We start from the raw sequence: 24,722 nt of genomic DNA, 5'->3' as shown, positions 1-24,722 counted from the left end.
AACATTTGAAACAGATTTATTTCAAGAATCACCACAGTACTTCCCATTTCATTAAAAGTGATTGATAAGATTATAGAGAAATGCTTATTACACTCAGAATGCAGGTAGCAAACTAGAGCTCAAAGGGGATGGTCCCCTTAGAATCGAAGAAAAATCTCCATATCTTTCATTCCTTTAAATCACACAATATATGATACTCAGCACAAACACTGAGCATGCTCAATGAACACCTAATCATCAAGGAAATTAAGCTGATTCATTCACAGGCAAATTAGATTTTTCTGATGTTGGGTGGCACAGCCCCCTTGAAGAACAGCAGAACTCTTGAGGGAAATTCTTGCTCCATTTGTGATTTTATCTTGACACAACTTTCAGGATGATAGGTTTTTCTGGTTGGAAAAGTGTTTTCTTGCTTAATTTCAGGGGTATCTGTGGTGGTTGAAGAAGCACATTGAGAAGCAGTAAATGAGCCAGGAATCACAGAGCAAAGCAGAACACATTCAGGACAGTAGTATTTTATATATGCAAAGCACCTTTGTCTTTATATGTCGTGAATTCTTTATATATACATCTTCGTTAGCATTGGGTAGTGATGCTAGTCTATCTGTTCCTGCAATAAAGCCATTTTGGAGTAATTATTTATTTATTTTTGGAGTAATTATTGTGTAGAGAACCTGCAGGGGAGGAACATGTTGACTTGTGTTCTTCATTGATGCGAATTTAAGTGAAAAGGCTGAGTTTTAAAACTTTAGATGACATTTTAAGTGTGTGGAAGACTGTTTGGCAGTATGAAGTTAATCTTATGTTTGTGGACACTTAGAAGCCAATCCTGAACAGATGTCAGACATTTTATGTCTATGGGCCCGACTCAATTTCTCAGGCCGGTTGTGCCTGTTTAGTTTAAGGGTGGGCAAGAACTTCAGGGAGCATTGAGCCTTGTTTCCTAACATCTTTCCTCTTAGCCCCTAGGTAATATAAATAGTGGACTGCATTAGTCAATGTTTTCACTAATCCTTTTGCCTAAGTCTCTTTCATCTTAGTGGGAGAAGGGAAGCCACCAACAGAGTAATCTGGTCTTGGTAGAGGATATGGAAGCCAGGGAATCAAGGAATTTGAAGAATGTCAGCTTATGGGTGACTGAAGATTGAGACCTGCCTGCTATCTAGGTTAAAGTCTTTTTCTGTCCATCTTTCTGAACCACTGTACACACAGGCTAGCTACCCAGCTGTCCTTGGGGCCAAATGAGGTGATAACTACCTCTCTTCTAATGGCCCAGAAAGAAAAGACAACTGAAGGGAGGAGCTGCATACAGGAGCTTTAGAAATGACCTTATCAGTCATTGTTTTATTTGGAACAAAAGACAATTGTGTTAAGTTTGGGGAGGAGGCAATATTTCAACTTGTCTAAATGTATTGTTTGTTTATTTTTTACATTTTGGAGGGGTGGTTTCAAGACAGGGTTTCTCTGTAGCTTTGGAGTCTATCCTGGAACTAGCTCTTATAGACCAGGTAGGCCTCGAACTCACAGAGATCTGCCTGCTTCTGCCTCCCAAGTGCTGGGATTAAAGACTTGCACCACCACCATCAGGCTATAAATTTTTCTTAGAATTTTTTTTGTTTTTTTTTTTTAAATTTTTTAAAATATCTTTTAAAAATTTATTATGCATACAATATTCTGTCTGCGTGTATGCCTGCAGGCCAGAAGAGGGCACCAGATCTCATTACAGATAGTTGTAGCCACCATGTGGTTGCTGGGAATTGAACTCAGGACCTCTGGAAGAGCAGCCAGTGCTCTTAACCACTGAGCCATCTCTCCAGCCCCATAGAAGTTCTTTATATACTATAATAGTGCTTGAAATCAGTGTGCACTGCACACTGTGCACAGTGTGGATCTCTTAAATGTATGCTCTGGGTAAATTATTTCCGTGTGTCTGAGACAACTAGGCACGGTGAGTTTTTAAAGTTACAAAATTAAAAGCACAGCCAATGCTGGGAAGCCCCTGACTCCTGGGAACTTAGCTCTAGAAGCCCCACCATTCACAAACCACAGCAAGGTTATCATTCCGTGCTATGAGTGTGTGCAATGGTTTCCCCATTTCCAGTTAGCCACACAATTTAAAACTGGATATGGTTTCAGGGACTGGAGAGATGACTTCGTGTTAAGAGCACTGACTACTCTTCCAGGGGTCCTTAGTTCAATTCCCAGAGACTGCACGGTGGCTCACAAGCACCCGTAATGAGATCTGGTGCCCTCTTCTGGCCTGCAAGAACATATTCAGGCAGAACATTATATACATAATGAATAAATCTTTAAAAAAATTGGACATGATTTCAAAGACACTATACTTAAGTCATTCTGATCTGCATGAACTCTAAATGGTTTTTCTGTGCTTTAGCCAGACAGACTTACAGCTCCAGAATGGAAGGACCTTAAAGCTCATAGGTCACTTGTTACTCAAATCCTTCATTCTGTACAAGGCATCTGCCTCACCTGAGTTTCTTCACAAGGCAGGAGGGTAAAGTTCTGCAGGACACTGATGACAGCCAGTTTCATGCTGATGAGGGCAAACCTCATGCCAAGGCAGTTCCTGGGTCCATTCCCAAAGGGCATGTATACGTAAGGATCAATGCTGCCCTTGTTCTCCTTGCTGAACCTGGAGACACAGTAGGGATGAAAATGAGGCTATTGAACATAAAGACCCCAAGAGCTCTGTGTTTTGAGTCCTCACAGCCCTCAATCGGAGCTGAACCCTTGCTGTGGATGTCTCAGTATAAAATTGTGAGTCAGGGGCTTCTCCAGAGGGCCTAGATTAGATTCCCAGCACATCTGACACCCTCCTGTAGCCTTCTCAGATACCAGGTACATGTGCAGGAAAACACCATACACATAAAAAATAAATAAAATTGTAAACTAATGATCTTTCCATGTCCCTTAAAATAGAGGAGCCTTTGATGTTGAACTGAGCTGAGTTGAATGCTTTTAGAGAGGAAGTGTATCTTTAAGTACCAAAACTCTGTCTGAAAGTCAACTCAGAATTAGAGCAAAAAGTATGCTATTGCCTCAACCTTCAAGAAGGCAATTTCTAATCAGACAGATAATGGGAAGTTCTTAAAGCTAATGGTAAATTTAGGGACCAGCACAGAATACATCAAAAAAAAAAAAAAAAGAAAACCCAAAAAACCAAGAATCCTACATGTGTTAGTTTAGATATCACTTAACACCAACTACTGCCTAGTCACCAAATAAGATCGATCAATCTGTCTGTCTGTCTGTCTGTCTGTCTGTCTGTCTATATATCTATCTGACAAGATGTGGTACATAGGTTAGTGGAGCAGGCTTTCCTTGGGTTGCCAACCAGATCCCAAATCATGACACAGACTTATTATTAGTTGGGAATGCTCGGCCTACGCTTGCCCCACTGGCTCTTATAACTTAATAGAACCTGCTTCTCTTCATCTATGTTTTGCCTCGGGACTTTTCACCTTTCTTTCATTCTCTATGTCCTACTTTTCCTGCTTCTTCCATGACTGTTGTCTCCCTCTCCTTCTCTCTTCTCTCCTTCCCTCCCCCAACCTACATTCCTCCTACTTATTCTCTCTGCAGGCCAGCACCACCTATCCCTCTACTGCCTAGCTATTGGCCATTCAGCTTTTTTATTAGACTAATCAGGGGCCTTAGGCAACACTTCTTTACATCATTAAATAAACGTAGCATAAACAAATGCAACACACCTTTACATAGTTAAAGTAATATTCTGCAACACAAATATAAGACGTCTTTACATAGTTAAAAGTAATGTTCTACAACAGGTTAGTGTTTAGGTGATTAGTGATTCAAAATACAACTAAAATATACTAGCTTTTGCAAACCGTTTACATGCCTACAAATAAATTCTTGAGGACACATTTCACTATTAATGGAATTAATGTTAGCATATCGGGACTCTCAATGGCCATGAATACTTTTTTCTGGTCTGTTTTTACAACTTCAATAATTATCACTTTGTAATTTTCATTTTTTGTTGTCGTTTTGTTTTGTTTTATTTTTCAAGACAGGGTTTCTCTGAAGCTTTGGAGCCTAGCCTGCAACTAGCTCTTGTAGAAGAGGCTGGCCTCCAACTCACAGAGATCCACTTGTCTCTGCCTCCCGAGTGCTGAGATTAAAGGCGTGAGCCACCACTGCCCGGTCACTTTGTAATTTTCTTTTTTCTTTTAATATTTATTTATTTATTTATTTATTATGTATACAATATTCTGTCTGTGTGTATGACTGAAGGCCAGAAGAGGGCACTAGACCTCATTACAGGTGGTTGTAAGCCACCATGTGGTCGCTGGGAATTGAACTCAGGACCTTTGGAAGAGCAGGCAGTGCTCTTAACCACTGAGCCATCTCTCCAGCCCATTTTCTTTCTTTCTTTTTTTTTTTATTAGACGGTTTTTCTGTGAAACAGTCTTGGCTGTCCTGGAACACACTCTGTAGACCAGGCTGACCTCAAACTCATAGAGATCTGCCTGCTTCTGCCTCCTAAATGCTGGAATTAAAGGCATGTGTCACCACCGTAAGGCTTTTTTTGTTTTGTTTTGCTTGTTTTTGTTTTTTGAGACGTGCTTTCTTGACTGTCGTGGAACTCTGTAGACCAGGCTGGCCATGAACTCACAGAGATCTGCCTGCCTCTGACTCCTAAACTCTGGGATTAAAGGTGTGTCCACCATGCCAAGCTCACTTTATAATGTTAAAAGGTCTGATTCCCAAAAGACAGAAAGATAAGGGATACGAAATCACATATATGCCATTTCCAGTAAACAACATGTTAATAGCTTAGTTCGCCTGGTTCCTAGTGGGGACCCCTCCCCGAGGTCTCTGTACCTTTCAGGGCGGAACTCCTCAGGCTCTGGCCAGTACTCAGGATCCCGATGAAGAGGAAAGGTTGGTACTATAACTACAGTCCCTTTGGGAATGAACACTCCATTGATTTCCACATCCTTCTTAGAGATCCTGTCTAGCCTGTTAGCAGCCGGGTACAATCTGAGAGTTTCATTCACTACCATGTCCAGGTACTCCATGTCCATCAGGGCATCATAGGTGACAGGTGCCTGGGAAGAGGAAACATGTTTGCAGATGAGGTTTGGACTCACTCTTCAACCCAGTTTGTAGTGCTCTTACACATCAGAAACTCCAAGGGCTAACCTCAATTAGCTTAGCATTAATAAATCATTCTGCACCTATGATGACCTTTGTCCTGATTATGGCCCATTAGGATGTGAAGTATAATTTTTTTTTTGATTTTTCGAGACAGGGTTTCTCCATAGCTTTTTGGTTCCTGTCCTGGAACTAGCTCTTGTAGACCAGGCTGGCCTCCAACTCACAGAGATCTGCCTGCCTCTGCCTCCCGAGTGCTGGGATTAAAGGCATGCGCCACCACCGCCCGGTTTGTGAAGTATAATTTTTAATATAGGAGCCATTTGGGACACTCCCTTGTCCAGATCCCCTCGTCCTCAGCATTGCTGTGCTCTTAATTTCTTTATCATGTGATCATATATGACCAATGTATTATGACTGTTACAGTCAGACAGAGTCCACTGAGGTCACTGTCTCATCACCATATACTGTCCGTATACACCAAGGGAATAACATCATTGCAAAGAACAAACTCCCCACTCTGTTCACATCAGGCTTTTTAGATTATTCCGGCTTTGCATATGCATGTGTGTGCATGTTCATGGCATGTGCACAGTTGCTGTGCGTTGGCCTGTATGTGGAAGCTAGAAAACAACCTTGAGTGTCTTTTCTCATAGAGTTTACTTTTTACGCATATTTTGAAACAGATTTTCAGTAGTCTGAAACTCATCAAGTAGTCTGGGTTGGCTGGCTCCAGGAGCACACAGGCTCACACTGTCTGCCTCCTCAGTGCTCCACTTACAACTTTTTCCCCACATGGGTTCTGGAAATCAAGCTCGGGTCTTCATAAATAGCATTGTGTGATTGAACTGTGTCCCCAGCTTCTTAGACTCGGCAGTTTCTGCTAACTACCTCCTTTGGGAGTAGTGAGAGGGGTGAGTTTGAAGTAGAAACTCCTGGGAAGATGGCACACTAGAAACAGCTTCTGTGTGTGAAGAGTCAGAACAAGTAAACAAACCAAACACAGTCTATATCAAGGAGAGAGGAGGAGCTTCAGAAACACAAAGGAGGCAGTAGGACATCAAAAAAGCTTGGTGGAGCCGGGCGATGGTGGCGCACGCCTTTAATCCCAGCACTCGGGAGGCAGAGACAGGCTGATCTCTGTGAGTTCGAGACCAGCCTGGTCTACAGAGCTAGTTCCAGGACAGGCTCTAAAGCCACAGAGAAACCCTGTCTCGAAAAAAAAAAAATGGGGCTGAAGAGATGGTTCAGAGGTTAAGAGCACTGACTGCTCTTCCAGAGGCCCTGAGTTCAATTCCCAGCAACCACATGGTGGCTCACAACCATCTGTACTGAGATCTGGCACCCTCCTCTGGTGTGCAGGCATACATTGAGGCAGAATGTTGTATACATAATAAATAAATAAATCTTTAAAAAAAAAAGCATGGTGGAAAAAATGGGTGATTCATAGAAAAGAAACCAAGCTGAAGATGGCGCTGGCTGCCCTGTTCCCCAGTTCCAGGGGAGGAGAAAGGCAAAGGCCCTCCAAAAAAACCAAGAGGCTAGGTGAAAGGGGCGGGGAGTCCTACGTCCAGGACACTCCCACAGCCTCCACAGACTTCAGAACCAGTGAGGAGTGAGGTGACATGGGGGTTGACTTCTGCAGCCGCGGGGAGGAGTTCCCAGTGTCACTGGGAATGATTGAGAAGGTAGAAGCTAGTTGACATCTTTTTTTTTTTTTTTTTGGTTTTTTTGGTTTTTTGAGACAGGGTTTCTCTGTGGTTTTTGGATCCTGTCGGGGAACTAGCTCTCGTAGACCAGGCTGGTCTCGAACTCACAGAGATCCACCTGCCTCTGCCTCCCGAGTGCTGGGATTAAAGGCGTGCGCCACCACCGCCCAGCGATAGTTGACATCTTTATAGAGAGAGAACCTTTCATTAGAAACTGAACTGCTCAGGGAGGCAGAGGATAGGGACCAATCACAAGACAAGGAGGCTGAACTTAATGTGCCACAACCCTAGGGCAAGAGACTACCTAAGAGACTGTAAAGTGGGAGGGTTAGATGTTTAGGAGCTTCAAAGTACATGTGGCAGGAGGCTGAGGAAATAAAGTGCTCAGAGAAAGGTATCCCCACCACCGATTGTCCTGACCAGGTCTCCTATACTGAGAACAACCATAGAGTGTTCTGAGCCCAAACTCAGCAGGTGGGTCCCTCTCTGTTCTAGAGCCCCTATAATAAAGCCCTAGTACTGTCCTTGACACACCCACAGCTGCGCCCCTCCAGCAGGCGACCAGCACTTAGGAGGTGTGGAAAGCACAAAGGCAGGCACTCCTCTTGAGCGCATCAAGCTCATTCCCATTCAGCTGAAGCTGAGACATTAGCCACCCCAGAGGGTTTGACCTAGAGACTCCCTGAGAGAACCTGTCCAGCACACGGGCTGTAATGCAAGCTATGGCCAGCAGAGGGCACTGACGTGCCAGGAACTTATGAAAGTGATACTAACTGTAGTCAGGGCTTCAGACAGCAAGTCCTCTGATACACTATGAAAACTGCAGGAGAGAAAAGAATCCCCTAGTTGACACCCACACCCACACAATAAATGCCATGCTATTGCACTGGACAGCAGAGCCATTGAGAGGAGTGTCAGGCCAGACTGCAGAGACCAGTGAAGGCCACCCTACCACCCTAGATAGTGGGGGCAGCACCCAAGGACATCAGCAGAGATAACTGTCCAGATACCTGAGGGACTGGTGCTTATTCTCAAGTGTCACACAGGTTTTCTGGGTGTCTCTTACTTGATATTATTGTCATAATAGATAAAGATACATCAGAGCCAGCACTGTATTAAAGATTGAGTATTTCTATGGGTTACATTCATCTCCTATGTCCCTTCTTTGTTTCTTTTTTAGACGCTTGCTAAAAAGGATGGAAGAACCATTGTATGACTCTCTGTAAAAATTCTTATTGCAAGTGATGAGACATGTTCTTCTAATCCTTTACCTCTGCCCTCCCTCTCTGGGTACCATCCCCTCACCTTATTGGGCAGAACTCTGTCAATCTCATCCTGAAGTTTCTTCTGCACATCCGGGTGTGTGGCCAGTGTATGCATAATGAAAGAAATGGATGTGCTTGTGGCTTCATAGCCAGCAAAAATGAAAACCACTGATTGGGCTGTGATCTCCATATCAGACAGGGCTAAAAGGAAAAGAACATGGTGGATAAGGAAGATCAAAGCAGAACATCACAGAAATTCAAATGGTGCTCCCAGCTGTCTAGGGAAGAACAGAGAAAGGAGGTCCAGAGTCACTGGGACTGAATTCCACTCTGGTGCCCACCTGTGGCCTGTCTGTCCTGTTAGAGCAGACTCACCACCACCAGTGTGTAGTTCTGTCCACCACAGCCTGTCCTCACACACACTTATAAAGAAAGGCAGTGGTTAATACTGACTGACAACTTGGCAGGATCTAGGATCGCCTAGGAGATGAGACTGAACATTACCATGTGGGATTATCTTCACTGATGTGAGCAGACCCATCTTAAATGTGGGTGGGACATCCCATGGCCTGGGGTCCCCAACTGAATAAAGAGAAGAGTATGAGGTAAGCACCAGCATTCAGCTCTCCTCTTCTTGACTACTAAGGCAATGTGACCAGCAGCCTCCCGCTGCTGTCACCAGCTCTTCACCACCATGGTGGGTCAGAATAATCCTGTCCCGAAGGGATTTTTGTCAGGCATTTGTCACAGTGACAGCATGAGTGACCAGGACAAACACCTTACTATTAGTAAATGTGAGATCATTTTTCCTTCATGGAAAAAACAAAAACAGGCGGGAAATGGTAGAGTGTTCGTCCTGCAGATGCTTCACTGCGGTGGAGGAGTGTATGCAGAGGTATACAGGCAATCTTCCTGTATCCTTCCCCCAAGCTCTGCTTCGACCAGAAAACACTTTAAAATTAAAGTCTCTCCTCGCACTCGAAATTAAAGAACAGATAATGCAAGGCCTCCTGAGGCCAAAAGACTATGATGCATGACAACTTGAATTGCAAAGTAACTAATCACAAGAAGAAAGTAACAGGAGATGCAAAAGATCACACTGCTAAAAAGTGAATGGCTATATTTCTGATTGATATATTTAAAAAAGCAAATAAGTAAGGCTTGAAAACTCTTCTTATGCTGGATAATATCTAGAAATGTGGAATAAATATGAGAGTTTAAAAGTCATTCTGTAGCTATAATAGAAATAATATGTAGCACAGTTAATAAAAACCCAGAGAAAGATACTGGCATTCAACCTGAAGGTCAGAAAAGCAAAACAGCCAGCCACTTGCTCTTACCTCTACATCAGTCTGAAATGACGATCCTGCCTCCAGGAATCTCAGAATGGGACTGTGTCTGAGAGCTGTCTCTTCCTGTGTTATAATCCTCTCTAGGGCTAGGATTAAAGGCATGCACCACGACTGCCAGGTTTCTATGGCAAACTAGTATGGCTACTAAGATTAAAGGTGTGTGTCACCACTGCCTGATCTGTAAGATGACTTGTGGGGCTGTTTTACTCTCTGATCTTCGGGCAAGCTTTATTTATGAAAATACAATTTTTTGAGGGGAGGCTTTCTAGAAGGGTTTCTCTGTAGCTTTGGAGCCTGTCCTGGAACTCGCTCTGTAGACCAGGCTGGCCTCAAACTCACAGAGATCCTCCTGCCTCTGCCTCCCAAGTGCTGAGATTAAAGATGTGTGCCACCACAGCCTGGTTCAAAATACAAACTAAAAATCACCACAATAATAGTTTTTGTCACAAAGCTAGCATGGACTATGTTATAAACTGGGGGCCTGAAGGATGAAGAAGAGCAGGGTACACGGTTTCTCAGACACTATTTACACAGAGCAGATGAAGCTGTTGAACACAATTCCACCACTCACTCCCAGATGCAAATTCCCAGGCAGAGATCCAGAATCAGTGGGGTTGGAAGGGACTCAGAATCAAACTCTGCTCTGACAGGTGACCCTGTACCACTGAGGACTTCTGGGCACAAAATGCTTCTCTGTGGCTGCCCTACAGGCTCTTGGACATGTAACCAGTTTACTTCTAGAAAGATCCTGTGGACTCCATAGATACCATCCATGTTCGCATCTTTCTGAAATTTGGCAGAAATGCTTCCATCCTTGACCGCTCCCCACCATGCATATGTCCTGACACCCTCTTTCCTCTGGGCTTTTTGATTCATGCGCCATGAACCATCATGGGTTACCTTTCTGGGACTCTTTGCCTTTGGAGTTCTGAGTGTTCATCATCAGGTGAAGAAAATCCACTCGGGTCTGGAGAGAGAGAAAAGTCAATGATGGACATTTAGAGAAAGGGCACAGATGACATGTTCACAGCCTGACACATGATCAAACCATGAGCATTCTGACAGTAACCACATTTTACCTTCTGATTTGAATCAAGGTGATTTTGCTTCATCTTTTTTACAAATTCGTAGAAAAAGTCCATTAGCCGGTTTGGAAAAATAGAGATACTTAGCATCTCGTAAACGGGAGTAAGGAATGGAAACATGACTACAGAGAAAAAAGAGAAAGCGTAATGAAAATCTGCACTGAATTCTTATTCACTTATTAGAAATCAAATGCAACTTCTGCTTAGCTCCGGGATCCACTTGTATTTTTATTCAACTGAAAGGAAGGTGCCTAAGTGATGTTAACAATAGTTGTGTTTATAATACATCAAAACGTAAACCCCTCAAGATACAGGCTGGAGAAATACTCAGATGGTGGAGAGCATTTGCTGCTGACACGAGACCCAAGTCAGTTCCCAGTACTTGACTCTGAGTGGCTCATAGCTGCAAGCCCACCTCCCTCTACTGGACTCTAGAGGCCCGGCACTCACGTGTCTACATACATATATGCACACATAATTAAAAATAAAACAAAATTTAAAAAATACTTAATGTAGGAAGAAATATTTGTTACATTCAGTGAACCAACATATTCACCCCACTTCCTATAGTCTCTCTGCAGCTTCTCCAGGATCCCCCTCAGACATCCCTTTCACAACTTTGGGTTGTTGTTATTTAATAAAACTCTTAAGTGTTGCTCTCATGTGCATGGGCGTGGGGCCATCCACTGAAGCATGGGAAACTGACCAGTGGCCACACCAACAAAGAATAATGATTCTCTCTTCCCTGGCAGCTATCAACTGCCAAAAGTTCTCAGAAAGGGGTGGGAACTAGAGAGCATCTAGGGAAGATGTATTGGTTGGCTTGATCTTGTGGAACTGCTTTGAGTTTGAGCATGTGCTAGCTCAATCCAGAAGATGACATTCCTCTTCACCTTCCAGCCTTTACATTCTTTGTACCTCTTTGCAAGAAAGGAATAAATTTGATAACAGTGCATACAATTTAACTAAAAGTGGGCCAAAGATAAAAAGGTCTAAGATTGGCATGGTGAGCACATGCCTTTAATCCCAGCAGTCTGGAGGTAGAGGCAGGTGGATCTGTGAGACAAAGGCCAGCCTGTTCTGTGTAGCAAGTTCCAGGACAACCAGGAACTTGTATCCAGGGAAAAAAAAGTTTCAGGAATATGCTGCCCAATTAAGATGAAACTGGAGGGAGGGGTTAAATGTTCATAACTTCAGCTCTGACCTTGTGATTTAGAGATTAAATCACAGCACATCATAAAATTCTACATCATAAAAATTTTAAATGTGTACTTCAAAGGATCCTATGAAGAACATTAAAAGACATCTAAAAATAGAGAAAATATGTCAATTACATATCTGGAAAATGACTGTTATTCATGATACACATGCCAGTCTTACACCTCACTTACAAGCACGCAAACCATTCAGCTATACAGGAGCAAAGGTTGAACAAATGTTTATCTAAGGACAAAAATGTCTCCCAAATGGGAGAGTGTGATTACAACCCAGCTCTCATGGTGTTATACTATTGAATGTCCACTAGGGGGCTGGGATGACCATCATGAAACAACAACAACAACCCAATGTCGAATGGGGGTCCTCATGATCTCCTAACGAGAACATCAAATCCATCTATCAAAGAAAAAACGTCTCAGTTGCTCAATAAGTCAAACACAGAATCCCTATGTCATTTGCAAATTTCACCCCAAGTGCCTACCAAGAAAACATGAAAAAATGTTCAATCATAACCTCAGATGCCAATGTCCATAAGAGTTTATTTGCAATACCCTGAATCTGAAAATAACTGGAATGACCGTCATATGGTACGGAATTTGATTTGTCTACAGAACATGGGAGTAGCAACAAATGGTTCTGTTGAATATGTTATGTTAAATGAAAGAAGCTAGTCACTAAATTCTGTGCATTCTATGACATTTATAATGTATTTTTGTGGCATACCAGGAATAGGCAGATCTACAGGAGCAGTGAACTGGTGTTTTAATTGCAGGGAGGAATGGAAAGCTGCAGGTTTTCTTGGATAAAATCTTCCCTGGTTTGACAATGGCAATGAATACACATTGCAAAAATTGAATTACACATTGTAAATGGGTACATTATTTTTTTAATATTTATTTATTACGTATACAATATTCTGTCTGTATGTAGGCCAGAAGAGGGCACCAGACCTCATTACAGATGGTTGTGAGCCACCATGTGGTTGCTGGGAATTGAACTCAGGACCTTTGGAAGAGCAGGCAATGCTCTTAACTACTGAGCCATCTCTCCAGCCCAGGTACATTATTTTTAAATATGAATTGTATCTCAGTAAGGATGAATGATGCTATTTTGATGGAAGTATGTGAGGGAGGAAGATAAAAGAGAGGAAGTGGCTACTTACATATAGTGAGAAAAAGTGGGTTAAGGAAATCTAAATTTGTTAAGATCTTCTTGGTTTTCTGCACAAAGGGATCTTGTGGGTTGTTGAGGGAATCGACGTTCACTCCAAATGATGTCCCAGTGATCACATCCATGCTATAAGCTCCAAGGATGCTGAGTAGAGAGAGAAAGATGAGAATCAACATCTGCATCTGAGGCAGCTCTTCCTTTTGAGCTACCCAGGCAGGGAGCCACATAGTCAGAACCGAGGTTTCTATAACACTCACACATGGGATGTTTACCTGTGGTTGGTTTGCGGATGTCCTTTTCCTGGAGTTGAGGGGACATTAATGTACTTACAGTCCCATCAACTGGACCACCACTTACTCTTTCATGGTGATGGGCTTCCCTTTCTCTTCTTCTCGTCTCAAGTTTTTCACCAATGTATCTCCATACTGTCCAATGATGGGGAACATCTAAGCACAAAGCACAGCATGTGTAGCTAAATGTAGAAACTCAGGTCCCAGAAAGACAAGTCATCCCCAGTCACAAAGCAATGAACGGGATGTTACAGCAATTTTTATTTATTTATGTGTTTATTTATTTGTTGGTTATTTGTTCTTTTTTTTTTCTTTTCTTCTTCTTTTTTTCTTTTTGAGACAGGGTTTCTCTATGTAGCTTTGGAGCCTGTCCTGAAACTCGCTCTGTAGACCAGGCTGGCCTCACAGAGATCCTCCTACCACTGCCTCCCAAACACTGGGATTAAAGGTGTGTGCCACCACACCTGGATTACAGTGAATTTTATAATGGGTCCTCTCGGCATGAAGTCAAAAGCCCATCACAGAGGACTGACCCTTGGAAAGGGACTATGGGCTTATTTCCTACCTGTTCCCAGATTCATTATCTAAGGAAATTCCCTTTCCATCATCACCTCCTTGAGTTTTCCACTGGTGAAAGTTGGAGATAGCAGTGTTCGAAGTCTCTTCCATTCTTCATCTTCAGATATGGTGATGGCCTTTTTCATAGTACCCGCTGGACCAAAATTCTAGAGTTCAAATTGAAAGACAGCTTACCTTGCTGAAATTATGTATATGTTCATAGCCACAGAAAATATATCAAACAAATATCACTTGCCTAACAAGTATCTACTGATCTTGTTAAGTGGCAGGCCCTTGTTTATTCTCAATACATCTTCATTGAAGACACCTCACAGCCTACATAAATATGGATGTCATCTATCTACAGGGCATGGCTTCATGTTTTTATTTCAAAGTCTCTTCTTAAGTGGAAACCCTTTTTGCACAGGGGAAAACGGTTCTTTGGTGCAGGCTGTTGCACATGGGGCTGCTTGAGTCCTGAGGCAGAGAGCATTGTGGTCGCCAAGGTACTGGCTTCTGCTTCCATTTTAGAAGCAATTGTTTACATAAAGGGACTTTTCTGCTTATGCAGCCACTAGGGAAATCTATGCATCTTCCCAAGAGAAAACTTCAAAGGTAGAGGGTCTTGGCCTGAAAGCCAGAGAAGGAAGTCTTTCTTGTGCCCCAAGGACCTTGGTACCAGTAGCATAGATTCTGAGAAACTGCTTGCTCAGCTCTGTATGCACGCTGTCACAAGTATATCCACTGCCCTACACTGGAGCTTATATAGAGGGAATAAAAAAAAATGAGGTCCCAGAACCTTCCTTCCTGGGAACACATTGAAAACAAGAGATCCCTATTATAAAACTAAAGAACAACAAAAACGCTATAATCAGTCAGTTAAAGGCTTACTGTGAGATATTCTGTAAAGCTTGCATTCTAGAAAACGTCAAATGATCCTACACGTAACTTCGTTAACGTACAAATAATTTCAGACTGTCTAACATATTGTACCTGCATGAACTTCCAACCTAGACACAGATTGTAAAATACAAGATCCTACGCTTTACAGACCCCCCAAAATTTGTAACTTCCAGATTTGACAGCTGCTGCCCAAGGATGTTGCCTCAGGTACAACAGTCTGTTTTGTACTTTGCTTTTCCACCGGGGATGTTTAATGGGGAAATGAAAAAGAGATCCAGGACTCTGATGTTTGCCAAATGTTTTATGTAGTCACTATGCTATATAGATAAAGAAGATCTCTGTTTGGGAGAGAGAGAGAGCAGCTGAGCCCTCAGAAGTGCATTCAGTTCCCCGCTGACTCCACACCTTGTCTTTGGGACCTCAACATAGCTGAAGCTGGACTTCAACAGTTCCTCCATGTGCATATGCCCCCACAGACACACAATTAAAAAACAATACGCCTGAGGTGGTCCTGCACTTTAATCCCAGGATTCGAGAGGGAGACAAGCACATCTCACTAAGTTCGAGACCAGCCCGGTCTACATAGGGAGTTCCAGGACTGTTACACAGAGAAGCCCTGTCTTGAGAAACAAAAGCCAACCAACCAAACCAAAAAACCAAACAAATACAAAAGCAAAAAAAAAAAAAACCCTTATCAATAATAAAAAAGATTAAGGAATTATCTGTTATTTTAAAGAACTATAACATGGAAATCTTTTTATCTTTTTTGCTTTTTAAAAATTATTGTTATTATTATTATTTTGTTTTCTTTTTTTGAGACAAGGTTTCTCTGTAGCTTTAGGGCCTGTCCTGGAACTAGCTCTTGTAGACCAGGTTGGCCTCGAACTCACATAGATCTGACTGCCTCTGCTTCCTGAGTGCTGGGATTAAAGGTGTGAGACACCACCGCCCGGCTAAAAATTATTTTTATTTTTATGCATATGGGTGTTCTGCCTACATATATATCCGTGTACTATGTGTGTATAGTGCTCACTGAGGCCAGAAGAAAGCCTCAGGTGGCAGGAGACCGGAGTTCTAGACACTTGTGAACCAGCCAACATGGGTTTGATTGACTGCTGAGACGTCCTTCCAGCCCCACAAGAATATCCTTTGAATTTTATATAGAGGGGCACAAGGAAACAAGAAAGATAATTCTATTTCCTAGCTATGAATTTTCTTCTCTTCCAAAACTCTAGTTTGTGCCAAAATGAACTCTTTTTAAACCCCTTTATGCTAGAAGCTCAGAAGGAAAGGAACGAGCCAAACTTCTACTCCATTAAGAAATGTATACAAAAGCCTCAGCCAGCTTCATGCTTGATGTGAAAGCCTGCATGCTTGACCCTCCAGCCAGGAGCAATCCAGAAGTCTCCTCTTACCACTGTTACTCAGTACTATCCTCGAAATGCCAGCTAGTGCAATAATGTAAGAAAAGCCGATGGAAGACACACAGCTTGCAAAGCCATGAGTGGCAATGTCCTGATTTTCAGGCACCACCATTGCCCATGGGGAGCACACCAAGCAGCACACAGAACAAATGTACGGAAGGAAGAAGTGAGTTTGGGAAAGTTGTAGGGTGCAATGACAACTCAGAATTCAACGCATTTGCACATCACCGCGATGATAAGCAGAGAAATATTGAGAAAGTGATGTTATAGCAATAACTAGAAATTAAATACTTAAAGCATAAATGTAACAAAATATGTTCTGAGTCTTTAACCTGAAATTGTCAATGTGGCAAGCAAAGGTAAACTAAAAATCAGAGAGGCCCATGGTAGGCATGGATTAGAAGACAGAGCACAGTAAACATATTTCCCCTTGCTGGGTGATGGTGGCACACATCTTTAATCCCAGCACTTGGGAGGCAGAGGCAGGCAGATCTTTGTGAGTTCAAGGACAGCCTGGTCTACAAGAGCTAGTTCCAGGACAGTCTCCAAAGCTACAGAGAAACCCTGTCTCAAAAAACCAGAAAAAAATATTTCCCCTATATTTATTTAAATTTTTATCAAAAATCACACTGAGCTTTTAAATTGAGACAAAAATATTCATAATTAAGATAGAAAAGCAAAGGTCTGAGAAACAACCACACAATTCTTTTTTTTTTTTAAAAAAAGGAGGAATTAATCCACACAATGTCACTCTTTAAGAGGGAATGGTCCCCAAAGAGGGGAAAACACTGTGGTCAATTGATTGAAGAAAATAGATGAGAAAGAATCCCACACAAGTAATAGGACTTATAAGCTTTGGCAGGAACAGCCTCTCCCAAAATAGTATTGGAACAGTTGGACATGCATGGTATAACAGGAATCTTTACCTGACCTTTGTATTTCATATCAAAAAAATTGCAAATAGACCATAGATGTAAATGTAAAATATGAAACTATTAGTTACCATTAAAAAAATAAGAAAGCTAAGCAAAATATTCTCAAACGTGACTCTGAAAGCATCCATAAAAATGCATCAGACATTGCCAAGAAGAAAAGACAAGATTCTGACGGTGACTACCACACGTTTACAAGAGGAAGTTCCACGGTGAAGGGACAGTCCACACTACTCATACACACACTCAGATGAAGGGATGCCACTCAGAATGTGATAGCAATACTGACCTTATCTTGTATACTGGCTGGAATATATTATATTTTCACTCATACAAGACATTACCATTTACAAAAACCAAGACTTTTTCTGAGCACGGTGATGGCTCTTTCTCGTGATTATGTAATTCTTACCAGATTAAAATTGAATGATTATGACGAAAGCTTTAAGAAAAATAAATAAATAAAATAAAATTGAATGTAAGTAAGTCATTATTTTCTAAAAAGGACACCTACCCGACGGTTTGTGAAGATGGAGAAGCATTCTTTCACCAGCACTATTTTGATGATTTCTGGATCCGTGATAGCCAGCACAGGCTGTCGGCCATCATAAAACCTGAGGTGGGAAAATAAGTGGACTCAACCTCAGAAGCCAGATTCTGCACCTGGATACATACCTGGGACTCTAGACTCCACCCCTGAGGCTGCACTGGCCACACCCCCAGTTCTATATATAGCACAGCAACATGTGCCCCAACTTCAAGTTCTGACCATAGAAGCTACTGGAGTCACGTGAAATGAAGGGTAGCGTGGCTAAAGCAGGGAAGAGAAACTTAGGATGAAATGGCCCTTCAAAGAGTCCTAGTTAAGAGTGAACTCTGGAACATAGGTTAAGGCTAGGCAAATGTACATGGTTATTGCCAATACCATCCTTTGGTGTCTAAATTTGTCAGCATCTGGGTTGGAGGTGTGGCTCAGTGGTAGAGCCCTTGTCTATCAAGTGTGTGACCCCCAGAGATCTGTTCTTCAAAGGCAGCAGAATTAAATAGACAGAAAATACCCATATACACTTCCAGTAAATTTAATTTTTTTTATGATAAAGATGTTTTTAAAGTGGATATAAATGAGTTCCTAATTTGCTTACTTACATCTCCCAGTCTGTCTCTCAAAAGCATACATTACTTTTAAGTTCTGGGTTTAACTAAAAGTGAATTGGTATAGATATGATCTTGCATTTCTGAGCCCATATCAGAAGGTTCTGAGCACTAGGCGCAAAGACATTGAGTCTTGGAGCCCTTGGTTCATCAGTCTGGAGGATGTCCTGGAGGATGTCCTAGTAGGCAACAGCCCTAATGGAATTCATGCTGTTCGAATTAACAACTGTGACGGATTAGACCCTGGCAGGACAACCTCCAAAGACTTTGTCCTCATGCAGTGAGTGCTTCATTCTACAAGCCTACCCAATGGAAGTTTCCAGACTACTCACCCCCATATTTTCCCATACTTTTTATAGCAGTCTATATCAAATTTCCACAAACCCTGGGGAGAGAAATAAAGTTAAATCCATTATTAGCCTGTATACAATGGATCTTTCTCTAACTGGGGTGCAAATGACTCAATTTCTGTGAAATCAGGCTTCCTGTCCCTCACTGGTGATTAGAGGCAAGTTCTTATTAGAGACACCTGAAGGGAATAGGGGAGGCTAGAAGTGGTATCTGGAATGGAGAGTTTAAGGCTGTTTTTTTGGATTTTCTCAGTGTTGGATCTGTTTAAAGAACAAAAAAAAGAACTGTCGTTACTTATGGATACCAAGCAGCTTGTCATCTGAGGTGTGTGTGTGTGTGTGTGTGTGTGTGTGTGTGTGTGTGTGTGTGTGTGTGTGAGTTGTCTTTGAAATCCTAGACCACTCTGAGCTGTTCCTCAAGATTCCAAAGGGCATATGTATAAAACCCCCAAGGTCTAGACTCTTCTGTCTCCCAGTTCAGTGTTACCTCACTTGTTTTATTAGTATCCAAAGTAAGGGAATGTGTATAAGCCTCCCAGGGTAGAGACTGTTCTGTCTCCTCGTTCAGGGCTATCCCATTTGTTTTATTAGTACGAAAGTGACAGAGTGAATCCACACTTGGTGGCACACACCTGTAATTCTAGCCCTCAGGAGAAAGCAAGAAGATGGACAAGTTGAGGCCAGGATGGGTTGCGTGTTGAGACCTCATCTCAACATCTAGAGGAGCGGGAACAAAAAGAGCCACAGCTGGTCAAGGTGCAGAGAATAAGAAACTGCAGAAACTGCACTGAATGGGCCACCTCATCTGTATAACAGTTCCCCTTCCCTAGGCACAGGGATCATTGTAAAAGAAGGGTAGAAAGGCTGCATGAGCCAGAGACAGAAAACGTTGCAACAAAGTGTTTCCACGGGCACAACAAGGCAGTTGCACATAGGAACTCACAGTGCTTGTGAAAGCATGCACAGGACCTGAGCAAGAACAAACCAGACAAACCGCTAGCATGGAAAAGAGAGAAGGTCATGAAATCCCACCCCTACCTGGGGAGCGGTTGGCAATTGGCCACTGCTGGGAGGGGACTAGTTAGTTTTTCTTAAGGGTGTGGCTCTTGATAGACCAACCGCGATCCTGTGCGTGGCCACACAACTTCTAGTGTATAGGCAGCACAAATTGGACTTCATGGCTTACAAAAAGCGTATACAGACTGGATGGGCAGGGAAGGAGGGGTGGCCCGAGGGGATCCTGGGGTAGGGAGTGAATCTGATCAGAATGCATTGCATGCAATTCTCAGAGAACTAAGGAAAATTGAGAAAACAACAAGGAAAATCAAAAAATTAAGCGATAAAAAGGAAAGACAGAGAGAGAGGGTGAGTGGATACGATGGGAAAATCGTGACGGAATGCGGGAATCAATGAGAGGCTCCCTTTCTACAACAGGACAGAGCAAAGGGAACACTAGCTCTGAGTTTGTTTGTTTTTTTTAAAGATTTATTTATTTATTATGTATACAACATTCTGCCTCAATGTATGCCCGCACGCCAGATCTCAGTACAGATGGTTGTGAGCCACCATGTGGTTGCTGGGAATTGAACTCAGGACCTCTGGAAGAGCAGCCAGTGCTCTTAACCTCTGAGCCATCTCTCCAGCCCTAACTCTGAGTTTTTGATGCAAAGGTAAGAAAAGGAAATGTTCTTCCTGTTGTTAAAGCTGTGATTTAATGCAAAAGAAGGTTCGGGAAGGGAAATGTGCTGGGAAGATTATGAAAACTGTTCCCCTCTCAAGGGTTTCCTAGGCAGCCACGAGGCAATGGTGGTCTCATCTAGACCTCAGGTCTGCAGTAGGCATCTAACTCTGAAACTTGGACTCTGACAGGCAACTGCAGTCTTTGGGGAAGGAAATTCTAGCAGAGAGCAGCCTGCTTGAGGCTCTGCTGATGGCCTTCAGCACCTGAGTCCGTTATCTGCTAGTCAGGTGCCAGCCTCTACTGACCAAGCAAGTCACAACAAATCAGACAATGTTAATGACCCATGTGGCATTTATGGTGCATTTTTCAAGAGCTCTAGAGATTTGATAAAACCATCCTTTCTATAAAGGACTTTGCCTCCACTTAGAAAAGCAAAAATTCATTTGCCCTGTGTATATCTGAGGGCGAGAAACAAGCACCACGTTGTCTCAGTCACAGCCCAGCCGCATCCTGCTCACACTGGCCCTCAGCGTGCTGCCTTGGAGGAAAAGAACCAACACAGAACACCGTTATTCTGTCGAACTCTCAAAAATGGCTTGGGTACTAAAGCTGCATGGAGCCATTGAAGTAACTGCAGGGGACTTAGCAGTCCCTGGGAGGTTTCTGGTAAGGGGGAGTTCCCTGTAGTCAATTCACAGACAACCTGATGCCCGGATGCTGCAGAGCTGGCCAGCAGGAAGAAAAGAAATGCTGCTCCAGAGTCGGGTGTGAAGTCTAGTCTAGTGCACACAGGCTGGCGCGGCACTACCGTGACCAGGCATGGTCTCCCATGAGTGCTGGCTTAGGAACGTGTGCCTTCCTGGAGGCTCCACTGAGGAAAACTCCAGAGTTCCTTACAACCTGTGTGCGAAGTCCTGAACGCTGGGCTTTAATGTGTCTGCAGCCACTGTTTCCGAACAAAAGCAACCTTTAAAGGGATGTCAACAAGTCCTAATGGGAAGCCCAAGCACACTCCTGGAAGGACACAAAGTTTTCGGTGGTCTAACACCCCTACACTTCATCCCGAGGACTGGCGTTTGCATCTATGGAAGTGACCCATAAGCGGATACATACGAAGTTGCATCCATAAGAAGAAGAGTAAGAGCTCAAACAGTACTCACATTTCGGTAGCCCAAAACGGTACCCAGAAAAGGAAGAGGTTTGGGTCCAGGAATGCCAAGCTTCTTAAAAACCCCATGAGAATAGGTCCCATATCTGTAAAGTAAAAGAAAATGCCAGGAACGTTTCAGCGTGGTCAACTGAGACCCTCCCTCGGGACCCCCTCCCTCGGGACCCGTGCTACCTGTCCTCTGCTGTAAAAACGGGCACTGAGTGGGAAATGGTTCTGGATACCGCAAGGCAAAATGAACGAGTTATCCAGAGGGAAGGGTGTTTCAGGTGAGGGTTCCGGTAGGATGCATAATAGGAATTTGCGAAAAGTACGTGGGGGGATGAGAAAAAACAATAGGCATACGTATGCACAGGGGACAACCCTCAACCCTACACACCTCCCTCCATGCTAAGAAAAGCCAGGAGGCAAGGATAGTGAGAAAAAGTTTAAGAACCTTCCGTGATCTTGCCACTCCTAAAACTCAGAAGGGTTATGGTGGCCAATTGTTATTTATTTATTTATTTATTATGTATACAATACAATATTCTGTCTGTGTGTATGTCTTCAGGCCAGAATAGGGCACCAGACCTCATTACAGATGGTTGTGAGCCACCATGTGGTTGCTGGGAATTGAACTCAGGACCTTTGGAAGAACAGGCAATGCTCTTAACCTCTGAGCCATCTCTCCAGCCCCTGGTGGCCAATTGTTAATGAGTTCTCTGATTTGATGTTGATTATTAGTCTAGGTGCAGACCGAGAGTCAGCTACATCTTCCCAGGAGCAAGTCTTGTCAAAACCCTCTGAGTGTGGGAGGGAACCGTAAAGCCGGGAGCTCAAAGGATCAGCAATAATGTCAGTAGCAAATGTACTACCCAAGTGTTGATTTCAACTTCTCCTTGTTCTCTTCGGGTGTTCCAACAGGGAAAGGAAAGGGGGGCCTGGATATCACCCCAACTCCAGTTACAGATAGGGAGAAGCTTGGGCAGCTACTCACATGTAGATGAGCACCAGGCTGGTAGCCAGCAGCACCCAGGTTTCTGTGGAAAAGTTGGGGATCAGCTCCATCTCAGCTTTCCTTCAGCAGTTCTGGCTCCAAGTTTCCTTCCCAGCAGAGAGTCTTGCAGCGCTTCCCTGCTGTGCCCAGCTGAGATCCTTGAGGCCAGTCTGCGGTATTTATGTGCTAGGAAAGGAGGAGGTGTCAGCGAGGCAGCCAGGAGGAAAGTCCTCCCTTGCACTGCCTGAACTCGGAGAACTGAGATGGCCTTTTCAGTGACAACTGTTAAAAGTTCATGGAGAATTCTGCTCTGACCTCTTTTGAGTGCATATTCGGGGTGAATATTTGTTCTTTTAGAAACTCAAATAGATCCATTGGCATTCCATTTCTTCAGAGATCTCTCATGCCCATTCTCATTCAAAAACTCATTTAAACATACAGATAAATCACATCTACATCTTTACCAGTGCAAGGCTATCTTTTCTAGTTGTGTGTGTGTGTGTGTGTGTGTGTGTGTGTGCGTGTGTGTGCAGTGTATGCGGAAGTCGACACTGGGTGTTGCCCTCTGTTATTTCCACCTTATTTTTCAAGACAGGATCTATTACTGAACCCAGAGCTTGCCACTTCAGCTAGACTGGCTAGGAAGCCAGGCCCTGGGAACCACCTTTTTCTAACACATACCCTTGCTCTCATTTCTAAGGTTGTAGACATTTGCCACCAGCCCAGTGAATACATGGGTACTAGAAATTTTAACTTGGGTCCCTTTCCCAGCAACCTTTCAGAGTCTTTTCCATAGCCCCAAATTATTTTTCCTATAAGGCTCCTCTGTGCCGTTGAGGACTAGAAATTATTCATCCAAACACAACTCAGGAAAAAATTGAGCCTGGTAGAGTGATTTCTCACCCATCACACCCAACAAGGAGACTCACCCTGTGTGCTAGCTAGTTAAGTCAACTTGACACATGTAGTAGGAAGCCACTTGTTTATTTTCCCAGCTTCCCAGACTCCCAAAATAATCACACAGAAACTATTATTTAAATCACTGCTTGGCCAAACACTTAAGTGTATTGCTAGCTAGCTAGCTTTTATTACATCTAGTATTAACCCATTTCCAGTATTTTATATTTTACCATGAAGGTTGTGGCCTACTGGCAAAGTTCCAACATATGTGTCTCTGGAAGTGGGTCCATGGTTTCTCCTCGACTCTGCCTTCTTTGTCCCAGCATTCAGTTTAGTTTTCCCTGACATGTGCCCCATTTTCAAGCACAGAGTGGATCTATCACCATTAAGGAAGTTGTGGCACTCTGCTCACAAACCCCATTTAAATGCTTGACCTCCTGAAAGAGCCAGAGTTCGCGCTGGCAGCATGGCCCAGAAAGCTGCCATTTCTGCTTTTTTTCTGCTACCACTGAATCAGGACAACTTCTCTTAAGGTAGCTGTAGCACACCACCAGCCAGAAAGAAAAATGCAGCTAAACCTTGTTTTTCTGTGTCTAGAGTTCCTTTCCAAGCTTCCTCAGGTTTTACATGGATATAGTTGACCACTATATAGTAAAGAGCCAATTTGTAGTAGGAGGCCGCTTGTTCATTTCCTGGCTACCCAGACTCCAGAAATAACCACACAGAAACTGTATTAATTAAATCACTGCTTGACCCATTAGCTCTAGCTTCTTATTGGCTAACTCTTACATCTTAATTTAACCCATTTCTATTAATCTGTGTATCACCACGTGACTGTGGCTTACCAGGTAAAGTTCTATCTGGCTCCCTCATCTTTCACTTCGCTTCCTTCTTTCTCCTAGCATTCAATCTAGTTTTCCTAGCTCTGTTCTACCCTATCACAGGCCCAAAACAACTTCTTTTTTTAAAAGATTTATTTATATGTATACAACATTCTGCCTCCATGTATGCTGACACACCAGAAGAGGGCGCCAGATCTCATTACAGATGTTTGTGACCCACCATGTGGTTGCTGGGAATTGAACTCACGACCTGTGGAAGAACAGCCGGTTGCTTAACCTCTGAGCTGTCTCTCCAGCCCCCAAAACAACTTCTTTATTAACCAATGGTATTCACTCATACAGAGTGAATCCCACATGAGACAGGAGCTAGAATCATTGTAGAGAAGGGAGTCTCAACTGAGAAATTGGCTCCATGAAATGGGGCTGTAGATAAGCCTGTTGGGCATTTTCTTAATTAGTGATTGATGGAGGAGGGTCCAGACCGTTGTGGATAGGACCACACCTGGGCAAGGGGTCCTGGCTTCTATAAGAAAGCAAGCTGAGCAAGCCATGGGGAATAAGCCAGGAAGATGCACCCCTCTATAGCTTCTGCATGGTCATGGTGTTCC

General features: G+C 43.2%; 1 protein-coding gene across 1 annotated transcript; it reads right to left on the bottom strand.

Annotated features, from left to right (window-relative positions):
- LOC142849743 (cytochrome P450 3A25-like) lies at positions 1-22,558 on the bottom strand. Its single transcript, XM_075972331.1, has 13 exons — positions 22,373-22,558; positions 21,389-21,482; positions 18,530-18,582; positions 17,560-17,659; positions 13,840-13,953; positions 13,296-13,384; positions 12,931-13,082; positions 10,545-10,672; positions 10,366-10,432; positions 8,154-8,314; positions 4,867-5,093; positions 2,491-2,653; positions 1-429 (listed from the first exon to the last, which is right to left on the bottom strand). The coding sequence occupies exons 1-13, from the start codon at positions 22,441-22,443 to the stop codon at positions 355-357; spliced, it is 1,494 nt and encodes a 497-aa protein (XP_075828446.1). The 5' UTR covers positions 22,444-22,558; the 3' UTR covers positions 1-354.
- Between the last annotated feature and the right edge of the window lie 2,164 nt (positions 22,559-24,722).

This window comes from Microtus pennsylvanicus, chromosome 1 (assembly GCF_037038515.1).
Source record: "Microtus pennsylvanicus isolate mMicPen1 chromosome 1, mMicPen1.hap1, whole genome shotgun sequence".
NCBI classification, from domain to species: domain Eukaryota; kingdom Metazoa; phylum Chordata; class Mammalia; order Rodentia; family Cricetidae; genus Microtus; species Microtus pennsylvanicus.
Note: the sequence above shows the minus strand (reverse complement) of the source record. Positions and strands in the feature narration are given on the sequence as shown.